The sequence below is a fragment of the Centruroides vittatus genome, unplaced genomic scaffold (assembly GCF_030686945.1).
Source record: "Centruroides vittatus isolate TY-2023 unplaced genomic scaffold, ASM3068694v2 scaffold_1172, whole genome shotgun sequence".
Taxonomy (NCBI): domain Eukaryota; kingdom Metazoa; phylum Arthropoda; class Arachnida; order Scorpiones; family Buthidae; genus Centruroides; species Centruroides vittatus.
In genome coordinates this window covers 1,291,342-1,313,592 of record NW_027122672.1, presented here as the reverse complement: position 1 = coordinate 1,313,592, position 22,251 = coordinate 1,291,342, and the positions used below count along the sequence as shown (strand labels likewise).

The 22,251-nt window shown below is 32.8% G+C and overlaps 1 protein-coding gene across 3 annotated transcripts in view; it reads left to right on the top strand.

Moving 5' to 3' along the window:
- LOC136986769 (phospholipid-transporting ATPase ABCA3-like) overlaps positions 1-22,251 on the top strand; it is an 83,707-nt gene that overhangs the window by 47,085 nt on the left and 14,371 nt on the right. For all 3 annotated transcript variants that reach the window (XM_067284371.1, XM_067284370.1, XM_067284368.1), the window contains 7 exons: positions 4,600-4,723; positions 5,272-5,426; positions 8,572-8,727; positions 11,580-11,790; positions 14,747-14,996; positions 19,769-19,881; positions 21,056-21,648. In XM_067284371.1, coding sequence (XP_067140472.1) covers positions 4,600-4,723; positions 5,272-5,426; positions 8,572-8,727; positions 11,580-11,790; positions 14,747-14,996; positions 19,769-19,881; positions 21,056-21,648 — 1,602 coding nt within the window. The remainder of the gene's footprint in view (positions 1-4,599; positions 4,724-5,271; positions 5,427-8,571; positions 8,728-11,579; positions 11,791-14,746; positions 14,997-19,768; positions 19,882-21,055; positions 21,649-22,251) is intronic.

Sequence of the window (22,251 nt, the reverse complement as noted above, 5' to 3'; positions counted from 1 at the left end):
CGCGGGTTTTATTGTTACAATCGGACAACAAGAGAAGTTGGACTGAGGGAATCCACAAAGAACTTATTTGTATATATTATTAATCGCGAAATTAAATTTGTTTTAATTGAATTCACGTGTCTGTGTATTCCTATCACGCTTCACACTTTACACCCCTTTCCTAATTTCTTACATTTTCTTACCTGTCCTTTATTCTCCTCCTTTAATATTAGTTTTAATTTTCATTTTTTTATTTGTGTTTGTAATAGTATAACATTAGCATAAGATTAGTTTTAATTATTTTCCCTTTGTCGCGAGCTATATATGAGTCGAGGAATTTTTGTACAATATTGTTTGCTCATACGATTATTTCCATCTGTCGGGACAGAAAATATACTGGCATCCTAAAAGAACCTGTAGCTAATAACTTTTACCTAAATCAAAATATTCTTTTTCTTTTTTATTTTGGTTTCACGTGTATTTCTTTTAACAAAGAAAATAACTCATTTTCACAATAGAAAATCACATAAAAAATGTTTAATTGGAACTTCAATAAAGCAAAACCAAATGAAAAACATGGAAGAAATCTTTATTATCCCTGTTTACACATATGTAAAATATTTATTATTAATATAATTGAATATTAGAAATTATTTATAAATATTAATTACAACTGAATTTTAGATGGGCCTGGTTATGTTTCATCATTTTCACCAGCTGCTGAGTTTTGATATTTAAGAAGCGAATCTAAAGTACACTGTTTCCTGCAATTTATTTATTTTTTTTAAATATTGTTTTATAAAAAGATAATAAGTCTTTCATCCCATACTCAAATTTTTCTGCCTGCTCGTAAACTGGATCATTTTTAAGAAAATAATTCGTGATTTCATCACACTTTACAAATGTGCCATGTAAACCATCAATGGACAGCTTGTTTTCATTGGGAATTTTATCCAAGTTCTCATCACTGTCTGATTTTTTTCGATTGTATGCTTATCTAACTCTGCTAACTCCTTATTTGTTAACGGCAAACCATGAGTATTGAGTAATTCTTTAACATCATTGAATCCAGCACCTCTATCAAGATTAACAATTTCCATATAAATCTGAAGAACATTAAATTTTCAAACGAATGAACTGCTTCAGGATATAAATTTTTCCAAAATGCATTCATTAAACAGTGCAAAGTGTCCTTCCAAGCTTGGTCAATAAGTTTAACACAGTGAAAAACATTAAAATCCTTCCAAAACTTTGCATGCTATTTTTATTGAGTACATCTGTTTCAGCAATTAATTTTTTAAAAACATAATGTAAATAATATGTCTTGAAAACAGTGATTACACCTTGGTCCATGGGTTGTACAGGAGGGTCTAATGATGTGTTCACTTGTTTATAATCGATCAGCGCAAATCGCAACCGTCAATCTGGTAACGGTCAAATCGTAACGGTCAACTCTTTGATAACAGGTGCGTGTCTGGGAATTGTAACGGATAAGTTACGGCGGCGCTGATCGATTATAAACAACTGAACACATCATTAGACCCTCCTGTACAATTGATGTAGTTCTTGGAGGGAAAAGAACAATTTTTACATTAGGACATAAACTAATAAAGTCAATATAATGAACAGAGGTATTGTCTGAAAGTAAAATTATTTTAAATGCAAGATTTTCCTCTTCATAGTATTTTCTTGATGTAGACAAAATAATTTATAAATCAATTACAAAATATTTCTCCAGCCATTTTGCTTTCTGATGCAACTTTCAATACTGGAAGCAAAGATTTTGCCACATTTTTTAAATCTCGAGGATTTTCACTTTGAAAAATTAGCAAGGGTTTAAGCTTCATGTCCCTGTTTGCATTTCCATCAAGAAGCAGAGTGATTTGATCTTTTGATATCTTGAAGCCAGTAGCAGATTGTTCTTTTATAGATATATACGTTTAAGATGGCATACGTATTCAGTATAATCTGGTCTAAGCATTCGACATTTGTTTTGGACTTATCCTCTGTCATCAACTATTGTCTTCACTTTAGCTGGAAAATCTCCAGTTGCTTACATATCAGCACTAGCAATTTCTCCCTGAATTTTAATGTTCTTAAATCCATAAAGTTTTTGAAAATGGTGAAACCAATCTTTTGATTCAGAAAAATTCTTAGCTTTCACTGCCTCTTCCTCTCCCATCTCCTTTTGAATATTTTCACACAAACTTGTTTCTTGGATTACAGCTAAATTTATAGGTATATGTTGTTGATAGAGATCTTCAATCCATGTTGCTAGATACTTTTCCATTATCTCTATTACATCATTCCTCAGTTGTGTTAGTTTCACTTCAGAATGGCATAGTTTTAACTTCCAAATTTGAGGCTTTCTTAACAATTGTGTGAACTGTAATCTCAGGAATGTTAAGGGCATGAAAAATATTAATTCTCCTTTATACGCTCTTTTTTTTTCAATTAATTATGTTTATTTTAACATCTAGACAGTATGAAGCACATTTCCTTTTAGGAACTCCATTATCAGTTTTGCTATTCTTTATTGACATAATTTTGATGATAAAATCAGAAAATGAAACAGAAAACCAGCCTGAACTGAAACCAAAACAACGAACACATGCACAGGCATGCATTTTGTGTATGGTGATATGTATCAATGTGTACTTGGATCACTTGTGGTGCAAGAGAAAGTTACCATCTGCCAAAAAATCTTCATAAGTGCAGGGAATTTTTAACTGGTGTCCCACAATTTTTTGACCATGTAACTATGGGGATTCAAATAATGAATACTCATTAAACGAGGACTCCTGTATTTAAAAAGGTATGCTACAGTTCTATAGTGCTACCAATGAGCTATTTAGCAACAATGTTATATTAATTAAATGATAACATTTTATATTATATAAAAGAAAATTGCATGTAAAATTTATTGCATAAATTTTACATGGTGCACTTTATATGTTCGGCTTTAGGATGTTTTTTCCCTAAAATATTACACTTATAAAATGGATGTTTACCGAGATACTAAGATATTAAAAATACTAAGGTATTAAAATGTACAATTATTTATTATTTTGCTATAATTATGAGAAACTTAAGTGTTTATCTTACGTTTCTCGTAATTAAGTTTCTTTATGATAAACTTAAGTGTTTATCTTAAGTTTAAACTTAAGATAAACACTTAAGTTATATAGTTTAAACTTAATCTATATAAATCACAAATATTAAGTGAAAGCAAGATTGGTTTTTAAATAATTTGATCTACAGGAAAACTCTAATATTTCTAATGTAAGCAATTATAAGCCTCCAATACTTGCACATTATATATCAGGAGTGGCCAACAAGTTGATTGCAAAGCCATTTTGGTCAATCACTCGCGATGTCTTGACTTAATGTGTTACACTTGTAACCGAACATGTGAATGTAACGTGCAAACGCAACAGTATGTTTGCGGTTATTACTCGACTCATAGAAAAAACACAGCCTTTTAGCTTGAATATCTGGTACTGTCATACGTCAACCGAGAAAAATATCCCAGTATCACCAAATGTAGCAAATATATTTATTCTTATTTTGGATCTACATACCTGTGTGAATCGGCATTTTCATACTTAAAGTTAACGAAGACTAAACAACGTTCTGATTACCATACTGAAGAGTCATTATTACCATCTTTGTCAGGATATACACCTAATTATGATTCCTTGTTTAGAGACATGCAAACTCAGTCCTTCCATTAATATTAAGGTAATAAAATAAAATCTATCTTTATCTGTAGCTAATTTGAATTAATAAATATTGTTAATAATTACTTGTGTTGTTTTAATTTCTGTGGACGTGAGTTTATTGGCACGTTAAATAATTATGATGTTTTTTACGTAGGTGGATATAAAGGGTGTTTCAGCACGAGGTGCACTCCTGCAAGCTATTGATAGATTAGCAAAAAATAAGTCTAAAAATGATAAATTTTCCTGGCCCAAAAAACTCACGAAAGCGAAGTCTTATAATCAAATTATCAGCCATACTGTGCATTTTTACAACAATTTTTCATATATACAAACAAATAGTACCACAACTTATACATTGCAATTGATAAAAAAAGTTAGATTTTTAGTAAGTTAAAATATAATTTATCTTGTAAAAGAGTTGAAAAATCGAATTTTTTAGGTACCGCCTGTACGGAATAAACTCGTACCTGCAAATATCAAAAGTTGGGTCTGGAAATTTATTTTCATTATGAGCCTACATCTCGAAAACTTAAGTGATTTAAAAAATAAAAAATAGTTTTAAACATATATTTTGCTTATCTACCCATAGCCCGCGGGAGTGCACCTCATACTGAAACACAGTGTATAAACATAGTACATATTTCACACCTTTCCCTCCCCACTTAGACTATGCCTATGACAACAAGTCGATCGTGACATATTTTTAAGATAAAAAGTAGATCTTATGTACACAAAAGTTGGCCACCCCTGTTATATATTATAAATATAAAATTTTAAAATTTTGTTTTGTTTTAATAAAGATTTCTATAAAACTTGATGCATTTCATTATCCTAATAATTATTTCTTCTTACAGTAGATATTGTTTCAATATTTATAAATCTTTTTGTATTTTTTAAGATGTATAATAAAGGGAAAACATATGCAGTGAAGAATATTTCATTAAATATGTATGAAGGAAATATTACTGCATTATTAGGCCATAATGGAGCTGGTAAAAGTACAACTATTTCAATCTTGACTGGTAAATATATTTAAATATGATTACTTATCTTAGAAAATAAGCTTAAGTTCATTTTATAAAAATGAACAAAAATAATTTGAAATATTGAAAGGACAACTGAATGACTGAGGTAGTTATAGCTTCAGCCTACAGCTATGAGGGATCCGCGATTGAGTCCAAGTAATTGAAAAACTTCAGGAATTTTTTACAGATGTTCTGTTCCAGTATGTTGAGCCATTCTCCGCCAACTGGTTGACCCTATTGGAGGCATGGCCAAACCCATGATGGATATGGAAAAAACCATTGTATAATTCACGGGGTAGAAAGAGTCAAAAATAACGAAATAAAAATAACAATAATCTGAAATATTGAAAGATAATATCATAAACTATTATTATAAAAAGTTTTACATTGAAGGTTTTGAATAAATGAATGATGGAGTATAGTACTATCATTAAAAATAAAATCATATTAATAAAATTATTTATTAAATTCATAAAATATATTCTTTTAATTGATTCGGATTTGATAGTCGAAAAATTCATGTCAAATCTGATATATATTTCTAGGACTTTTTCCACCAACATCTGGAACAGCTATAATTAATGATTATGATATTGTTACTGATTCAAACATGGTGCATACCAGTTTAGGCATTTGTCCACAGAACAATGTTTTGTTTGAAGAACTTACAGTGAAGCAACATTTACAATTCTTTTGTAAGGTAAATTTAAAATATATTATTATTACTAACAATATATAATAAATATTTTTAATATTTATTGAGTTTGAATATAAAAGCATTTTCATCGAGATAAAAAAAATATTATAGAATTGAGTATTCATTATTAAAAATATTATAGAATTTTTTTTTTTTTTTTTTATAGTAGACATAGTCACAAACAAAATTTCCTTTTATTTATATATCTTTGGTTTTTTGTTTGTGGCAGCCTTGTATTTTTCTTCTCCGTAAGATTCAGTAATCTGTGTTTTTTCCCTAAAGATTACTTAGAATTTATAAACTTAATAAAAAAAATAGAAAGCAACAATTTTCTAAATACATCCAAAAAATACAAAAAAGAAAAATACTCATTTAGTTTTGTAACTTTTTAAAGAGAAAACAAAATACTGTGGGAAAGTACTCGATCTTTAGAGTATTCCCCGTGCAGGAACAAAAAAAGAAATTTCAAAGAAATAAATCACACACTCTATGACTCTAATGCAAGGAACTTAAAGTTTATTTTAGTCCTTCCAATCACTACTCTGTCCCTTTGCTATAACAGACAGTAAAACAAAAGAAACAACACACACAAAAAAAACAATCTCGCGACTCTATCGTCTACACGTCCTCTTTCCATTCTTTCTTCCGAAAAAAGTCCTCTTCTTCCGTTGAGCATGCGCAATCTCCCTCTCTCTCCTTTTTTTCTTCCGAAAAACGCGGCCCATCCTTTCTTTACCCTGTGGCCCACCAAGGATCACGCAATAGAACACGTGATCTTTGGACCACATATCTCCCCTCCTCCCATTAACTTTTACAACAGGAAGCTTTTACGCTATGAGGGCCTGTCCCTCCTTTACACCGTGAACCACCCAAGGGGTTGGTTACGAGCCGGTTAGGCAACAGAGAACACATGGTCTTCAGACCACAATACTTTAGAAAATTATTTTAAGTATTCATATCTATATTGTATAATAATCAAGTTAACTACAATTGTTACCACTTTTAGAATTTTCAAATAATTATTTGGTTTGAAGTTATAGTTCCATTAACCATTGACTTTTTTGAGGATTTTTATTTTATCTCTGTAAACAAATTTTATTTTTATTTTATTATCATTTTGTATCACATACAGGTAGGCCTCCTACAACGCGGTAGATACGTTCCTTGAAAATACCGCATTGTGGGAAATCACATTATAGGAAACACCAACTTAATACAAAAACAAAAGTTCTAAAAAGAGAAAAACTGCTTTTTATGGTGTAACATTTTCATCATATTTTAAATTTATGTATATAAAAAGCTTAAATAAAATTCAACATCATATAAAAACTAAAAAGATTACGATTTCAAGTCAAAATCAAAAAGAAACATAATGTAATGCTCACAGATTCAGTCCTGATCGACACTTATTATAGTTGTTTGAGAATGTTTGACTGGCCTTATTTCAAGATCTGAGCTTGTTTCATCAAGTTCCACTGCACTTATGTGATCCATTGCAATTTTTCTGTTATGTAAAAGATAATTTGTTTCTAAATACCCTAAACTGCATTGTAAAAGTACCGCGTTATAAGAAAATTTCCGCGTTTTTCCAACCGCGTTGGAGCGAAAATGCGTTGTAAAGGTATCACATTGTAGGAGGCCTACCTGTATTTTTTTGCACATTTGATTCATTGTTTTCCTGACATAAACCATAAAAAATTAATTTTATATTGCTTTTACAGAAGTACACATATTTTTTCTTTGTTCTTTGTATAAAATAAAGATGAAAGTTTCTTATTTTTTTCATTTAGTAAATGGTATTTTTGCTAAAAGAATTTTCTTCAGAATAACTTACAAAAAAAGGTTAATGTGAGCCTAGGTATACAAAATGGCGGCGCTTCTGGTCGCCATCTTGTTTGCACACGCAAATGTGCAAACAAGATGGCGAACGTCGACAACAACCTAAACGCACCTATATTTAAACTTTTTTAAAACGTAAATTTGCTACTTTCTTTTTTCCCTGCTTTTGGTTACTTTTCCTACTCTTGGACCAGAAACGAAAAATAAAAAAGTCATCATACTACCTATAAATTCAATCGATGCATGGACGAAGTGAATTACGAGATTCTATACATCAGTGGTTCGAACAAAATTTGCCTGTATTGTACATAAATTTTACTCCTCTTAAGAACTGCAGTTTTACGATCCACATCTCTCGCCTTTTCATCTACGATAGACAGCATCTCCACAGAGGGTGGCACCTGTGATCCACGGCCACCTAGCCTTCCATGTGTCGTTCACGTTGTCTTTCGGGTCGGAAATCACTATTACATATCCTTGGTTATGACAAATTTAACACGTTTAACACACATTTACACACTTTTAAACACATTTACACACTTTTAAACACATTTACACACTAAACGCACATTTAAACCACGTTTAAACCCATTACAAAATTTTTACCTCACTTACACAATGTTAACACACCTTTAATACGCTTTTATGACATTTAACATGCATTAAACACATTAAGGACATGTTTAACATGTTAATTACCATTGACAAACTTTCCTCCTCAATAACTTTAGACTTCGAGTAAATTGTACAAACTTTAAAAAAACATAGACACTTTTAAAATAATTAACAACGTGCATAATCTGTCTACATCGTAACCAAAATTCGAAATTCACATTATTCCTCATATTTCCTGAACGAAATTTTTTTTATGGATATTTGCATACGAAGGCATCGTTACTATCAGCGCCATCTACATTTCTTTTCTAAAAACACTTGCCATCGAGGTTACCGGAAGCGCCGCCATTTTGTATACCTAGGCTCACATTAACCCAAAAAACACTAAGTTAAGGTCCTGTTATTCAAAAATAGTTGTGAAAAGTAGAAAATAAAATTATACATTTTGGTTATAAAGCTTTATTTACTTTTTAAAATTGTTTAAATTATTAAATGAAATATAGTAACTAAATTATACATTATAACTACTATCTCAGATATTGAAAATATCTAGTTATCTTTCATTCATATCCGTGCTATATCATCAATATAAATTAATTTTAAAAAATATATTCTTAATATTTTATATATGAATTTTAAAGTAAAATTTAAGCTTTTTCTCAATAGAATGTAAATGTTTTTTAATCATTTTTAGTTAAAAAATTATCCAAAATGTGACATTAAGAATGAGATATGTAATGTGCTTGAAAAACTTGATTTGACGAACAAACGGGATACAATGGCGAAACATCTTTCTGGTGGAATGAAAAGAAAATTATCAGTTGGAATTGCATTAATTGGTGGATCAAAGGTAAACTTTTATTTAATTATAAAGACTAATACATTATTAGAAGTTCATTCTAAGAACGTTTGTGCATGGCACTCAAAAGAATACATGCAACATTGAGAATATTGCATGGAAACTTGGATTATAAAAATAATTGCCTGCTATTAATAGATTCATATTAATACTTATTAGATGAAGCTTTATCACATGACATCAGTGATTCCATCATGAGATGGTGAACAAGTTATCATTTGAGAATTGTTACAACAAAACCAACTGGTATATTGATGCAACTACTTCAATGATATACAATGATGCAATAGAGAAGAACAACAAATATAAAATACCATTTTGTTTAATAGAAGGTATTTTATAATCAAAACTGTTGTGTTTGGATTGCATAGTTTAAACATCAGTAACCTTTGTTATTGAATAAACCAGCTCCCACAAATGCTAATAACAAGTCTTGTCTGGCCTGACACACTCTCTGACTGCTTCTGCCTAAAAATTTCACCTTACATACCCTATCAAACTGAAAGAAATAGTCTTCTCATTCCTGTTTATCTTTTCCAAAGGTGTCAAAATTAAAATGTTCTATGTTTTACCAGTTCTTTCCCTCTGTAAGCATAACATCACTTGTCATTCTTACAACCGAGCCAAAACACTGGTTCTTAGTCCAACCTTGATCCTCATTGCCAAATATGTAATTGTCGACAAATGACAATTAAAAATAAGGCAATAATCTTTATTACCGGTTTTAGTCTTTCCTTTACAGATGTGAACAAGGTTACTGCCGCTCCCCATTTTTTACACCACAACTCACACCACAGTGTCCTCCTTTATATCATTTCCTATAGAAATTTTATTATGCAGTCAAATCAATTTTAAGAACACAACAGGGAATACAGTATTAAGGTTTTGGAATCAATTTGACTGCAACTGCAGAAACTCCAAAGAAGAAAGTTGACTCTATGAGAATCTGTTGTCTCTCTTAAGAGAGCTCATGACATCAACCATAATGCATTTCATGTGTGAGAGTTCGAATTGACCAGCAAAATAAAAATATAAATTAGTCATTATCTTGACATCAATAACCAAATTCCAAACCAAAAACTGACCCGTCTTAGGGGATTGACCGTACCTATCGCCACCCCTCAAAACGCGAAACTCGAAACTGAGTCACACTCGGAACTAAAGACAAAATTCGCTTATTGGCGAGAAAATTAACGAGGGGACGAAATAAAAAGGAGGGGAGCAAGAACCAAGGGGTCATCGCTCGTAGCTCCCACCTCTAGTCGGACTCGAAGCCTTGGAACGCCGAAATTCTACGATCGAAGCCGCTACGCCACTACGGATTTTTGTATTGACTCTGTCATCTGACTTCAATACTTGTTGAGGTTTGACGACCACTTGTTTGTAAACTCTCTCTCGGGTTCGAACTTTTCTATGTTAGTATATAATATCTCTGTCAGTGTTATTCGGTGTAACTGTTCGTTAACGTTTCGTAATAAATTCTGTTTGTTGATTTAACTGGTGTCATTTATTCGAATCTCGCCTCTGTCTTATCAACGATCCCTCTCTTCTCCTCCGCTCGACCTGACAATTAATTAGTTCCAGACTGGACAAGCCATCCTTGACAGTGGGCAGGTCATAACTGACCTGTGAACCGAGAAAAGGAGGTCCGACTCCGTCCGACCTCCCGGTGGACCCACACGTGTCCATGTCCATAATGAAGAGTGTCTGCTTAAGAGAGATTAATTGTAATAAAATTATAAAATTTTTTATACTGTGTCTTGAAAATTGGCCATTATGGGGAGGAGTTTGCTTTAGAGAGGGCCCATTAAGAGAGTTTTACTGAATTTAAGGAAATTTTTCAAGATTTTCCTTGTGCAAAAAAGAACAAAGTAAGGAAGTTAAATAAATCTACACTCATTAACAAAAAATGTTATTCACCAAGAAGGAAGCATTGGAATTGAATAAAGCTTTATCAGTTCCAACATAATGACAATGATGATAATAGATTATTATATCACAGCAAAGCTGATATTGTCCTGTGAAACAAAAGTTTTTAATTCATAAACAAGTAAAACAGCAAGGCCATTTTTGGGATGAGACTATGTCGTGGAGACTGAGGGCTTGACTGAGCACTCTTTTCTAAGGAAAAGAGAAAAATGAGCACTAACCAATGAGGAAAAGCCAACACCAGTACTTGGGGTCCTGGTGTAGATTACAGCTAGCTTCATTGCCGCCGTGGTTATGACAGGTTGCATTGTCACAGCCTGTTCTTGGCTATGGTAAGAAGGAAGATATTTGTACCCAAATTGTCCCAATGTTGCTCTTATCATTTTGCAGAATGGCGAAACGACAAGAGCAAGAGAACACATGCGTAACTTGTGTCACACATTTGTCAAAATTTGATTTCGCAACGTTTGCATTTCAAAATTTCCAATGAGCAACACATGCGCAAATCTCGCACTAGCGTCTGTTTGTAGAAACAGTGTCACCATTTTTTATTTTATTTTGACTTGGTTCTTGGTCCCCTGACTACCTACAAGTCTAGTTTCTTTCTTTTGTGTGCATGATTTGGGCACCAAATACCGTGCCAAATTGCAACTCCTGACATGTACTCTTTCATACTTATAAGGTGTCCAGCCAGTGCGATTTTATAGACAAGACATAGTCTCGTCAATATCATAATTACAACCGAAAACAGTATTTTATATACTAAAATTCATTACTGCTGTACATTTATTTTAAAAATCAAAATTTTTTAATTTTTATATAATTTGACATATTTCATATTACAGTTTTAATGAATAATTTTATAATATTCATAATACAAAATTACATAGTTACTTAATTTTAATGTATTTCAGATTGTAATGCTAGATGAACCAACATCTGGGATGGATCCTTTTGCACGTAGATTTATTTGGGATCTTCTCCTGGAAGAGAAAAAAACACGTACTATATTACTAACAACACATTTTATGGAAGAAGCTGATATTCTTGGTGATAGGATTGCTATAATGGCAAATGGTGAAATTAAATGTTGTGGAACCTCTCTTTTTCTAAAAGGAAAGTTTGGTAAGCTGATAAATATTGTAACTGATATAATTTGAAATTTATTCTTTTCTTTTTTTTTTTAAGGGTTAATCACTTAATTTGTAGAATTATTTCCATTATTATTATTAGAATTAGAATTATTCTCTTGTGCAAATTTTTGGGAAAATATGTTGGTAGCGTCCTTTTTAAAATCTTGTGATCAACCTCTGCAGGTACTGATTAATTCTTATCAGTCTTGAGTTTGACAAAATACACACTGAAAAACCTAGTATCAAACAAGAGAGAAAATTTTACTCAAGGTTAAATGGGCATTGTCAGGCAACAAACTGCTGAGAAGACATGGATAGCTGAACACGTGTAGGGGAAGGGGTGTATGACATAAGAAGAGAGGAGGGGGATTTATATTTCATAGAAAGACTTCCAGGCAGTGGGGAAGCAGTGGCATAGCGAGGGGGGTGCAAGGGGGTGTATCATGCACTAGGCACCACTCGCAGAGGGGTGCCCAAACGGTCTCCAAGACAAACTATATGTGTTTCTGGAGGGGAGAGGGGGTGCCAATAAAGTGTCGTGCCCTGGGTGCCAGTTATGTTCATTACGCCACTGTGGGGAAGGAGTCAACATTGTGATAGTTTATGGTTGCATTATGGCAGGTGGCCTTGTAAATTTCCACTTGTTCCAGATGTTTAAGCACATGTGGTTTAGGTTCATAACGTAGGAGGTGTGTCTCTGGAAGTCCACCTGGATGCCGGTGTCAGTTGTCAACCAACCCAGGCATCCAGGTGAACTTCCAAGTGATGTTAGTTCACTGTAATAATACAATATCGTGGCACAGGTAAATTAGAGAAAATAACAAAACAAAACTAGCATTAGTGCCCAATATCCACAAAATAACATCAGGAAAAGACCGTTTAGCAAACCTTACACAATGGCAACACTGTCTTCATACAATATTGTTGCTCCAGAAGTGTTCAGCTTTAACTTGCCGATGGACAAAAAAAAATTTGAAAGATTCCAACTTGTGTCAAAACTCAAGCAAATGACCAAAGAACAGTCAAACATAGTTTATCCTAGGAGAGAAAGCAGACAAAATATTCCTAACTTTCAGACTCACAGTTGATGAAGAAAGAATTTATGATGTAGTTATAAATAGATTTGACAAATATTCCACACCTAAGACAAAAATCATCTAAGAAAGAGCATGGCTTCACTGGGCAAATCTGCTTGCAACTTTATAACAGTCCTACACAACTTGGCTGAAAGCTGCAACTTGGAAACCCAAGAGAGGAATTCATCTGGAATAGAATCATTGTTGGCATGGTAGACAAAAAATTAAGAGAAAGACTTCAAGCTTTTTGACAAGGCTTTATTTGATGATGAACTAGAGAAAGCAACAAAAATAGTCATGCACTCTGAAGAGAGGAAAAACAACTAGATGAAATGAACTAGCCATGCATGAATTGTATGTCATCTGTGGGTATGCAAAATGTTCTTTACAAAAAGTAGTTTGGTTCAAAAAGTATCCTTGATTATCCTATGGTATACTTGACACACAAAAGTCTTTTTCAACTCAAGGCATGGCAGGGAAGTGGTTTTGGTGTGGAGGAGAGAAGAGCAAATGATGGCTATGTGCAGCAAAAAATACCACCTGTTACCAATGCAAGAGGAAGGGCTATTTTTCAAAATTCTGTATGCTTAAGAAAAGCCTCTATTTGGTAAAAGGACAACTAGGATGGTTTTGTGCTGAACACAGGCCTTATTGATAAGGGTGATTCCTCAAATATTATTGACTGGACAGTGATCGTTGGAATCGGTGGACATGGTACATGTTTCAAAATTTACCCCAGCAGTGATGTTACAGCCCTCCCTGCCAATTTTGCAGAAAGTAAGAAACTGTCCAAAGTTTGAAAAACTTTAACAGGATTCTATGCTTTTACACTAAAGATGCGCAATCAAGAAGAAACTATATTCTCATACAAAAACAGAACAGTATGCCAAACTATCTATTATATATAGATACTTACACTTTACACCAACCCCCACTAGGGAAAGACAATGTCACAAATCTGGAGCTGGTACAACCAATTGGAGTAATTTCAGGAGCAAATGGTATTGCCAAAGATGTAAAAAAGGAATTCAGTGCACTATTACAAGGTATTGGTAGGATCCCTGGGGAATACGAGCTCCAAATCAAACCCAATACTCAACTATTTTCCATTAGTTCACCTGATAGAATTCATATTCCCCATTCCCTTAGCAGACAAGGTCAAAGGAGACTTGAAGTCAAATTCAAACAACACTTCAAGTTGGTACACTACACTAGATTCTTTCTAATCTGGCCATTCCTTGCATAGAAGGATGACAGATTAATAAGAGTGCCAGATTACTGAGAGTATGCAGGCCTTAAAGTCAACCTAAAGGCAATGAATGACATGACCTGGTGCCCTTTGATATTAAGTTTTTTGGAGGCAGGCAAATAATAAGGTGCAATGACATGCAATACTGTGCACAGATATAAAACCCAAGTAAACAGGAAAATAGAATGAGTGACATGAACATTTTCTCAGAAAGGGATGCTCATATTTGATCACTCTGGGGTATGCTGGGTAATTGAGAGGCCAGATGATTAAGGGCTGAATTAGCAAGACTGTATTGAAATTTGTAAAAATAAATTTAATTTTAGTTGATTTAAAACTCCAGCAATTTTTTATTTTTGTATTAATTACTAGAAAACTATTTTATATATTGTTTAAATTTTAAATCATAGTTTATTTAATATATTTAAATTTAGAGATTTCTTTAAATTTAAACTATAGATAGATCTAGATATTTCTATAATCTCAAATGCTTAATAATATTATCAAAAAGATTTTTAAATATAAAATTTTATGAAAATTGGTTAGTTAAACTACCATATTTATCAAAATTTTGTTTTGGTCTTATAAAATCAAGGAGTCATTAAAATATGTCTTAATTTCAGGTGGTGGATATAATTTAACTGTAGTAAAAGAATCGAACTGCATTTCTGAGAGAATATGCAATTTAGTTTATGAAACTGTTCCAGATTCTGAACTGAAAATCAGTACTGCAGCCGAACTTAAATTTTGCTTACCTCGTAAAAGTGGAATGAATTTTGAAAAACTTTTTGATAAACTTGAAACAAATAAAAAAGAACTTAATATATCAAGTTATGGTGCTTCAATTACAACTATGGAAGAAGTTTTTCTCAAGTATGTAATAGAAAAGTATTTTTTCTATGCTTAGATTTTAAGATATATCAAATTATTCTTAAATTCGTAAAATTATGCATTAATTAACTATAGAAATTTAATTTATTACCTGAAATTACATATATGCCTTGTAATTTAGAGACGAGTTCACCCGCGTTTGAAACGGTGTAGCTATATTCTTTCAAATAAGCTCTGAGGAGCTCATGCAGACCCCTTTCAAGGGGGAGTGTTGGGGATCTTGACTTGTCCACGATCGGCCGTATTTGTTTGCCTGGTTTATGGGCTTTAGCATAGCCAAAAAGCCTTGGTACCTTGGGAGACCACATCGTTGCATTTCCTAGGCGTAGGTGTTTAGCTAGAGGTGAACAGGTAAATCTAACAACTCTATTCTGGAGCTTGTCTAAGAAACTTTCCGCAATATTTTGGCATTCTGTAGACCTGATATATTCCTCGAGAAGCTGAACGTACGTATGCTTCTTCATAAGAACGACGTTTCTGCTTTTATCCGCCCTAGTAAGGGTGATATCGTTAGCTTGTAACCATTTCTTACTCTTATCTACGCTTGCCCAGAAAACCTTGTCTCTGTCGTCAACCTCTTTAATTCTTCTGCTGAGCGCTGTATTCCATCTAAAGAACTCTTTATGTTGAGCTGTAACGGGCAGTAGAAGTTTCTCGATATTCGGAACGATAGTATAGGCTGAGATTTTCGGAGGTTTTGGAGCGAACATAGGCCCAAATCTAAAGGCTTGAACCAACTCTTCCGGAGGTTTAATATTGTCCCAGCATATGAGGGGACATTCCAGCTTGTTTTTGCGCTGTTTCTTTTGGTTTTTCATGACCCAACTCAATTTTTTGGCGTATTTCCTGCGTAGAGACGGCTGAACTTGCTCTTGTAGGTTTATGACTCTGGAGTTGACATTTGACAGGAGGACCGGGTCGAGGTTAAAGAAGGTGTTTTCGAGGTTGATAAGCTGGTGCAAGTTAGCATATAACGACTTCCTGGTGCTTCGAATGGCTTTTCTAAGGCAGACAAACTTGAGCTTCGGGAGCAGGGAGAAGCAGTCTGTCGGTAAACTGATTTTCTGGATTGACGTTGGAAAACGTGGACGTTGGACGGTCTCCCGAGGTACCAAGGCTTTTTGGCTATGCTAAAGCCCATAAACCAGGCAAACAAATACGGCCGATCGTGGACAAGTCAAGATCCCCAACACTCCCCCTTGAAAGGGGTCTGCATGAGCTCCTCAGAGCTTATTTGAAAGAATATAGCTACACCGTTTCAAACGCGGGTGAACTCGTCTCTAAATTACAAGGCATTGCTTTAACCGGGCAAGAATTTATCACAGTGTTAGACTATGAAGCTATGTATCCGTCCATTAAATTGGAGCCGTGCTTCTGTGCCCTTAGAGACTTCCTCTTCCAAGCCGTTCCGCCTGGACCTAAGCACCACAAGCAGATTTTGGAGCTGGCCCACCTAGTATGCTACAACTCCTTTTTCACCTTCAACCAGCGAATCTACCTTCAAAGAAGAGGGGTCCCAATGGGTAGCCCCCTGTCTGGAGACCTCTGTGAGTTAGTGGTTAGAAAATTAGATAGCGAAGTCCTACAAACCTTCAATGCAGACATTGTACTCTACACGCGGTATGTTGATGATATTCTTATTATCTGGAGATCCGAACCGGACGTTGGTAAGCTGCTGCAGACTGTTAATAACAATCCGTTTGGGCTTAAGTTAAAGCTTGATCAGCAGGATGATAGGTTGGCCCATTTCCTTGACCTCAGTATTTTCCTAGACCGCGGTTGTATAACCACTAGTGTATTCCATAAGCCTAATCTTCTACCTTTCTTCATCCCCTCAGCCTCGAACGACCCCTTTACCTATAAAATTTCCGCCTACCGGGCCCTGATCCGTAGGGCCTATACCCATTGCTCTAACACTAATGACGCGTTTCGTGAAATCCAGCACATCAAACGCATCGCCGTAGCCCACGGTTACAACGGTAAATTTATAGATGTGCTGGCCCAGAGAATACATGATCGCGTTGTTAACAAAGCCGTTAGTTCCAGTCCTCGTAACCTGCGAAGTAAGCAAGTTGTTGTTGATTTCGACCCTAGGTTGAGCCAAGCGTATAAAATCTTATCCAAAAAAGCCAAAGTTGGTCTTACGTACAAGCGCAGCCCTTCGATTTATAAGCTTCTAACAAATAACAAGGATAAATGCAGCGAAGCCAGGATTCCAGGGGTCTACTCTGTTCCGCTGGTGGACAATAGAGTTAAGCCAAGCAATAAATTAACCTACATAGGCTCAACCAACAGATCGCTTACCAAAAGGATAGCTGAGCATAGGTACGACGCGCGCAACAAAAAATTTAATTCCACCCTAGCCCAGTACGCAAGCGAACCCAGTATAACGGCCGAATGGGAAGATGCTAGGATTACCGTTCCTATTCTTGACTCTAGCAAACTTAGAACAATCGAAGCTATAGAAATCTTTACTGAATCCCTCAAAGGAAACTGCATTAACAGCAGGGATGCAGATTCGCTTTCCCCTGCCTGGCGGTCACTCCTCGATAACCCCCTTAATTAAATAGGCCGGTCCACCCTCTCCTTGTCCGTTTCGTTCTCTCGTGCAGTTTCTAAATTTATCAGGTTTCTTTTTCCTTTTTCTTTCTATTTCCTTTTTTCCGCCTCTCACGATTCGCATATCTTCGACAATAGTTCACGCATCTTGGCTAATCTTAAAATATTTTCCAAGGTCAATTTCGTTTAAACCTTCTCTGCTAAGACGTCACTTGTAAGAGGAAACCCCTCATAAACAATGACGTCACGTAAACATTGGGCTTCAATTACGACTATGGCAGAAGTTGTTCTCAAGTATGTACATAGAAAAGTATCAGGCTTAGATTTTAAGATAGGTCGAAATACGTTCTTGAATTCATAAAATTATGCATTAATTAACTATAGAAATTTAATTTATTACCTGAAATTACATATATACATATATAATATAATAAAATAAACAATAATATACAGAATAAAGCTAAATCAATATTAATACTTTGATACAGTTTATTAACAAGAATTATCTGTAGAACAAATTTTAATTTAGTTTAGTGAAATGTTGTTCAGAAAAAATTTTTATTAGTAAATAATGTTTCGAGTTCAAATTATTTTGTTTCTGTCTAAGGCTGCGACTCCACTAGTGTAAAAACGGCCGTAAAAGCTTTTAATCACGTGACCTATTTGCGTTTGCGCTCGGATTGTGGTGGAGGTTCGGCTAGCAAAGCTTTTTACGGTGACGGTACTATTACGGTTGTATACATGATATATCGATATAAAGACAATGATTATATTCTACAAGTTTTTTCTGTACTATAATTACAAATGTAGTAAAAATAATATCTTTACCTTCATATATTAACTTTTATTATTGTATTATTAAGATCATATACAGCACTTATAAGCTTAGCTTTTTTATTATATACTCCTCTAAATGAAGGATTTTCCTTTGGCTGTCCATATCTCGTGTTTTCAGGCATTCATTATTATAATCGGGATACCTCTCGTCGTAGATATATGAATACTTTCAGTCAGTCAGTCAAAATAATCTTTATTGTCTGGCACTGCTGAGCACAGCCAGGCAGAAGTACAGAAAAAATACATTAAGTAGAGTACATTATGTTACTATAACAAAGAGATACATAAATTTGAACAAAATAAAAAAAGCCATAGATACAGCAATAATATCTATTCATTGAAAATGATCACTATATTTCTTTAAAATGTCAACAAATTAAAAAATATCATATTTTCTTCTTTCATTATATTTGCCTTTCTCTATCATTTACTTCAAGTTTAAATGAATATACTGAAATATTTATAAACTGCAGACATTTACTAATTTTTATATCAGTAATACAAACTTGTATTAAATATGTAAATTATATTTTAGTATATGTATAGTAAATATGTAAATATAGCGAAGACCTCTTATAAAACTATAAAATGAACTTTTAATAAAACGGGTTGTATTGTAACCATGGGATCTGTCTCAGTGCTTGTCATATTCACGTGATCCTCACCCTTCTGTTTGTCCTGAATTAGAACCATTCCCATCAACAACCTCACAATTACATTAGATGCAAGCCTTTATTTTCTCATTTATTTTAATAAAAGTTGTCTCTTATATGCCATAAAATACAGTACATTTTATTATTGTAGTTTGAATTTCCTGTTGAAGAGATGAAAATATCAAACTAAAGAACTTGCTAGAATCTGAAACATATTAACTTGTATACAACAACTTTAAACAATATTCATTCTTCAAAATAAAAAATGAAATAAAACAGAAATTATAGGTTTAGTAAAGAAAATTTTTAACAATGAAATTTTGATGTTACACACATACATGTATACAAAATTCTGGTGTTCCTGAACAGTACTAAACATTGAAACTATCTAGAAATTCTTATTTACTTTAATTAAATTGTACATGTTTTATCAAGTGCATTCAATTAGAAATGTTGATCATAAAACAGTTGTAAAAGTTTAATTTTATACTTTTTATACTTAACTTATTTTAGATTCAAACTTAAAAGATCGTCATTATTATCATTAGTTGTAAATGAGTTAAAATTTGTTTTATACAGAGACTTTTATTATATATCTTTCAAAAAAATAGCATAATGATTTTTAATTAAAAATAATTATTTTTATTTTCATTAGTTTGCATATTTAATTAAGTACTTATGTAACCCGAATTAATTTGGTTACAGAGTTGATGAATACTCTTCAATAGGAATTAATCCCCTTTTAAAAGAAGAATCAAAACTGAAAATCAATTATTTGGCAAATACTTTATACGAAGATAAAAATACTCCATATATTGGTAATTTTAATGTTATAAATTATTTATTTTAAAGTAAACTAGTTAAATTAAAAATTCAATAGATATACCAAAATTTTATAGAAAAAGGAAAATTTATTTAAACATTATATTTTCAAGCATATAATCCATGGGCCATGTGTTGACATATACTTTGAAAGTGGGCAAGTTATCTGCTGATTTTAAATTGCAATCATGAAGGTTCAATGTCTGCTTCTGTAGCACAGAGTATAAGTATCTTCATTGTAACAATTTTCTACAGAGTGTATGTGGATTATACATCGCTATGGGTTATATACATGAGAATATGGTAGTTATAAAATAAAAATGTGCACACTTATAACATATTATTTACTCATTTTTCTCATTCTCACTCTCTGTTTCCTGTCTATCTTACAATCACACTATCTATTTTCTTTTATAAATTGTAAGTTTTGTTGGAATCAACGATTGAAATTATTGTTAAATATTGTATAATATTGATACATACATTTCATTGTGTCACAGTGATATTTGTAAATGTTTTTCCTATTGCATTATAAAAGGTTGGTGGCACTGTTGACTTTTTGGGGAACTGTTGGTGTCGGTGACCTTGTTTTACTCTCCTCTTTTCAGCACCGACCTTCCATGAGTCAAATAGGTATTGTCTTTTGTTCAATCTTTGTTCCTTTGTCACATAACTAATTACGCAAGTCTAACCAGTTTTCCTAATCTCCAAACAGCAACATCTAGACAAACAAGTTTATCCAGTATTTTGATTAACTTAAGCTATGGTAATCCTGATTAGTCATTTGAGTATTCTAGATCATAAAAACGTCAAGACTATTTTTAGAGTACACAGATTTAAAACAAAAATGATCTTAGTAACTTCTAAATGAATAATTTTTAAGCACCAAATAGTTTAAGTTTCAGTAACGTTTCTAGATATAATTTTTAAAGGAATGTTTTAAAAGTTATATCACTTATTTGGTATTGACATTTAATTTTCTGAAATCATTCTGACAATAAAATTTAAATTATTTATGACAATTTTATTATTAATAAATATTAAATAATTGTTTTTTATTTTTTTTCTGGATTATGTAAAGTTTTTAACAATGTAAAATAATTACTTAAAGATTCAAATGATTTTTTTTAAAACACTATTGATATTTCTTTAATGTTTTTCTATTTTCAGATATTTCAGTATCAAAATATAATGTAAAATATATGCTCTACATGCAACAGCTAAGAGCACTGTTTTTAAAGAAAATATTGAACACATTTCGAAATAAATGGATTATGGCTACTCAACTTTTCATCCCTGTTTTAATGATTATTGCAACAATTTCAATTATTAAATATATTCCCGACGTAACTCATGCGCCACCGCTTGAACTAACATTGAAACATTTTGGAAGAACTTACGTACCATATTCTGTAAATTGTTCAAACAAACTTATTGAAGTTATTGCCAACAATTACCAGATAATTCTAAGTAAAGAAAATAACGTATACAGAATTGACAACAATCTGATGGATTATTTATTAAATGTTGCCAATACGGACTTAAGTAACTTCACTCTTCACTTCATTATAGCAGCTGAATTTTATTGTGATCAAAATTCAGATATTATTAATGTAACAGCATTATTTAATAATCAAGCATACCATTCACCAGCAATATCTCTATCAGCATTACAAAATGCCATACTGGTTAGTACACTTGGTAGTTCTCACTATCATATTACATCAATAAATCATCCATTACCAAGAACTCTAAGCGAAAAGGTATGTGTCTTAATGAGAACAATTTATGTTTATTATTATTTAATGTATAGAAAAGTTTAAAGTAGACTTCTGGTCATTATTATTAAAGATTTTTAATAAATTTAATAAATACGAAGTGATCAAATGAAAAGTTTACTTGTGAAGGCTAGATTTGGCATTTCCATGAATGGCTGTGCTTGTTACTATGCTGCTGTGTGTTATGAAAAACGTTTAAATCTTAAACATTTATTTACTGTAGACTCGAGAGAGAACATTTGAAAGCGTAACTAAATTAATTAATAAATAAAAATATTCACTTATACTAAAGAAATTGCTCAAAGTGATCACTCTTTGCTGTTCAAATATGACTTGCAACCTTTATAAGCGTTCACCTGATGAAAAAACAGTTTTCATACTTTATCCTTTTTCACACTACAGGAACAACAGCTGTATTTGGCAAAGTCGATTTTATATTACAGACTCTTCAATGCTTCAATATGCCAGAGGGATATTATACAACTTTTACCATATTGAGATGGGGAGCGCCTATGATAAAAGGTTAATCTGTTGGTCAGTCAGGCATACTTTTTAATGATTAAACTTTTCGTTTGATTGCCCTGTATA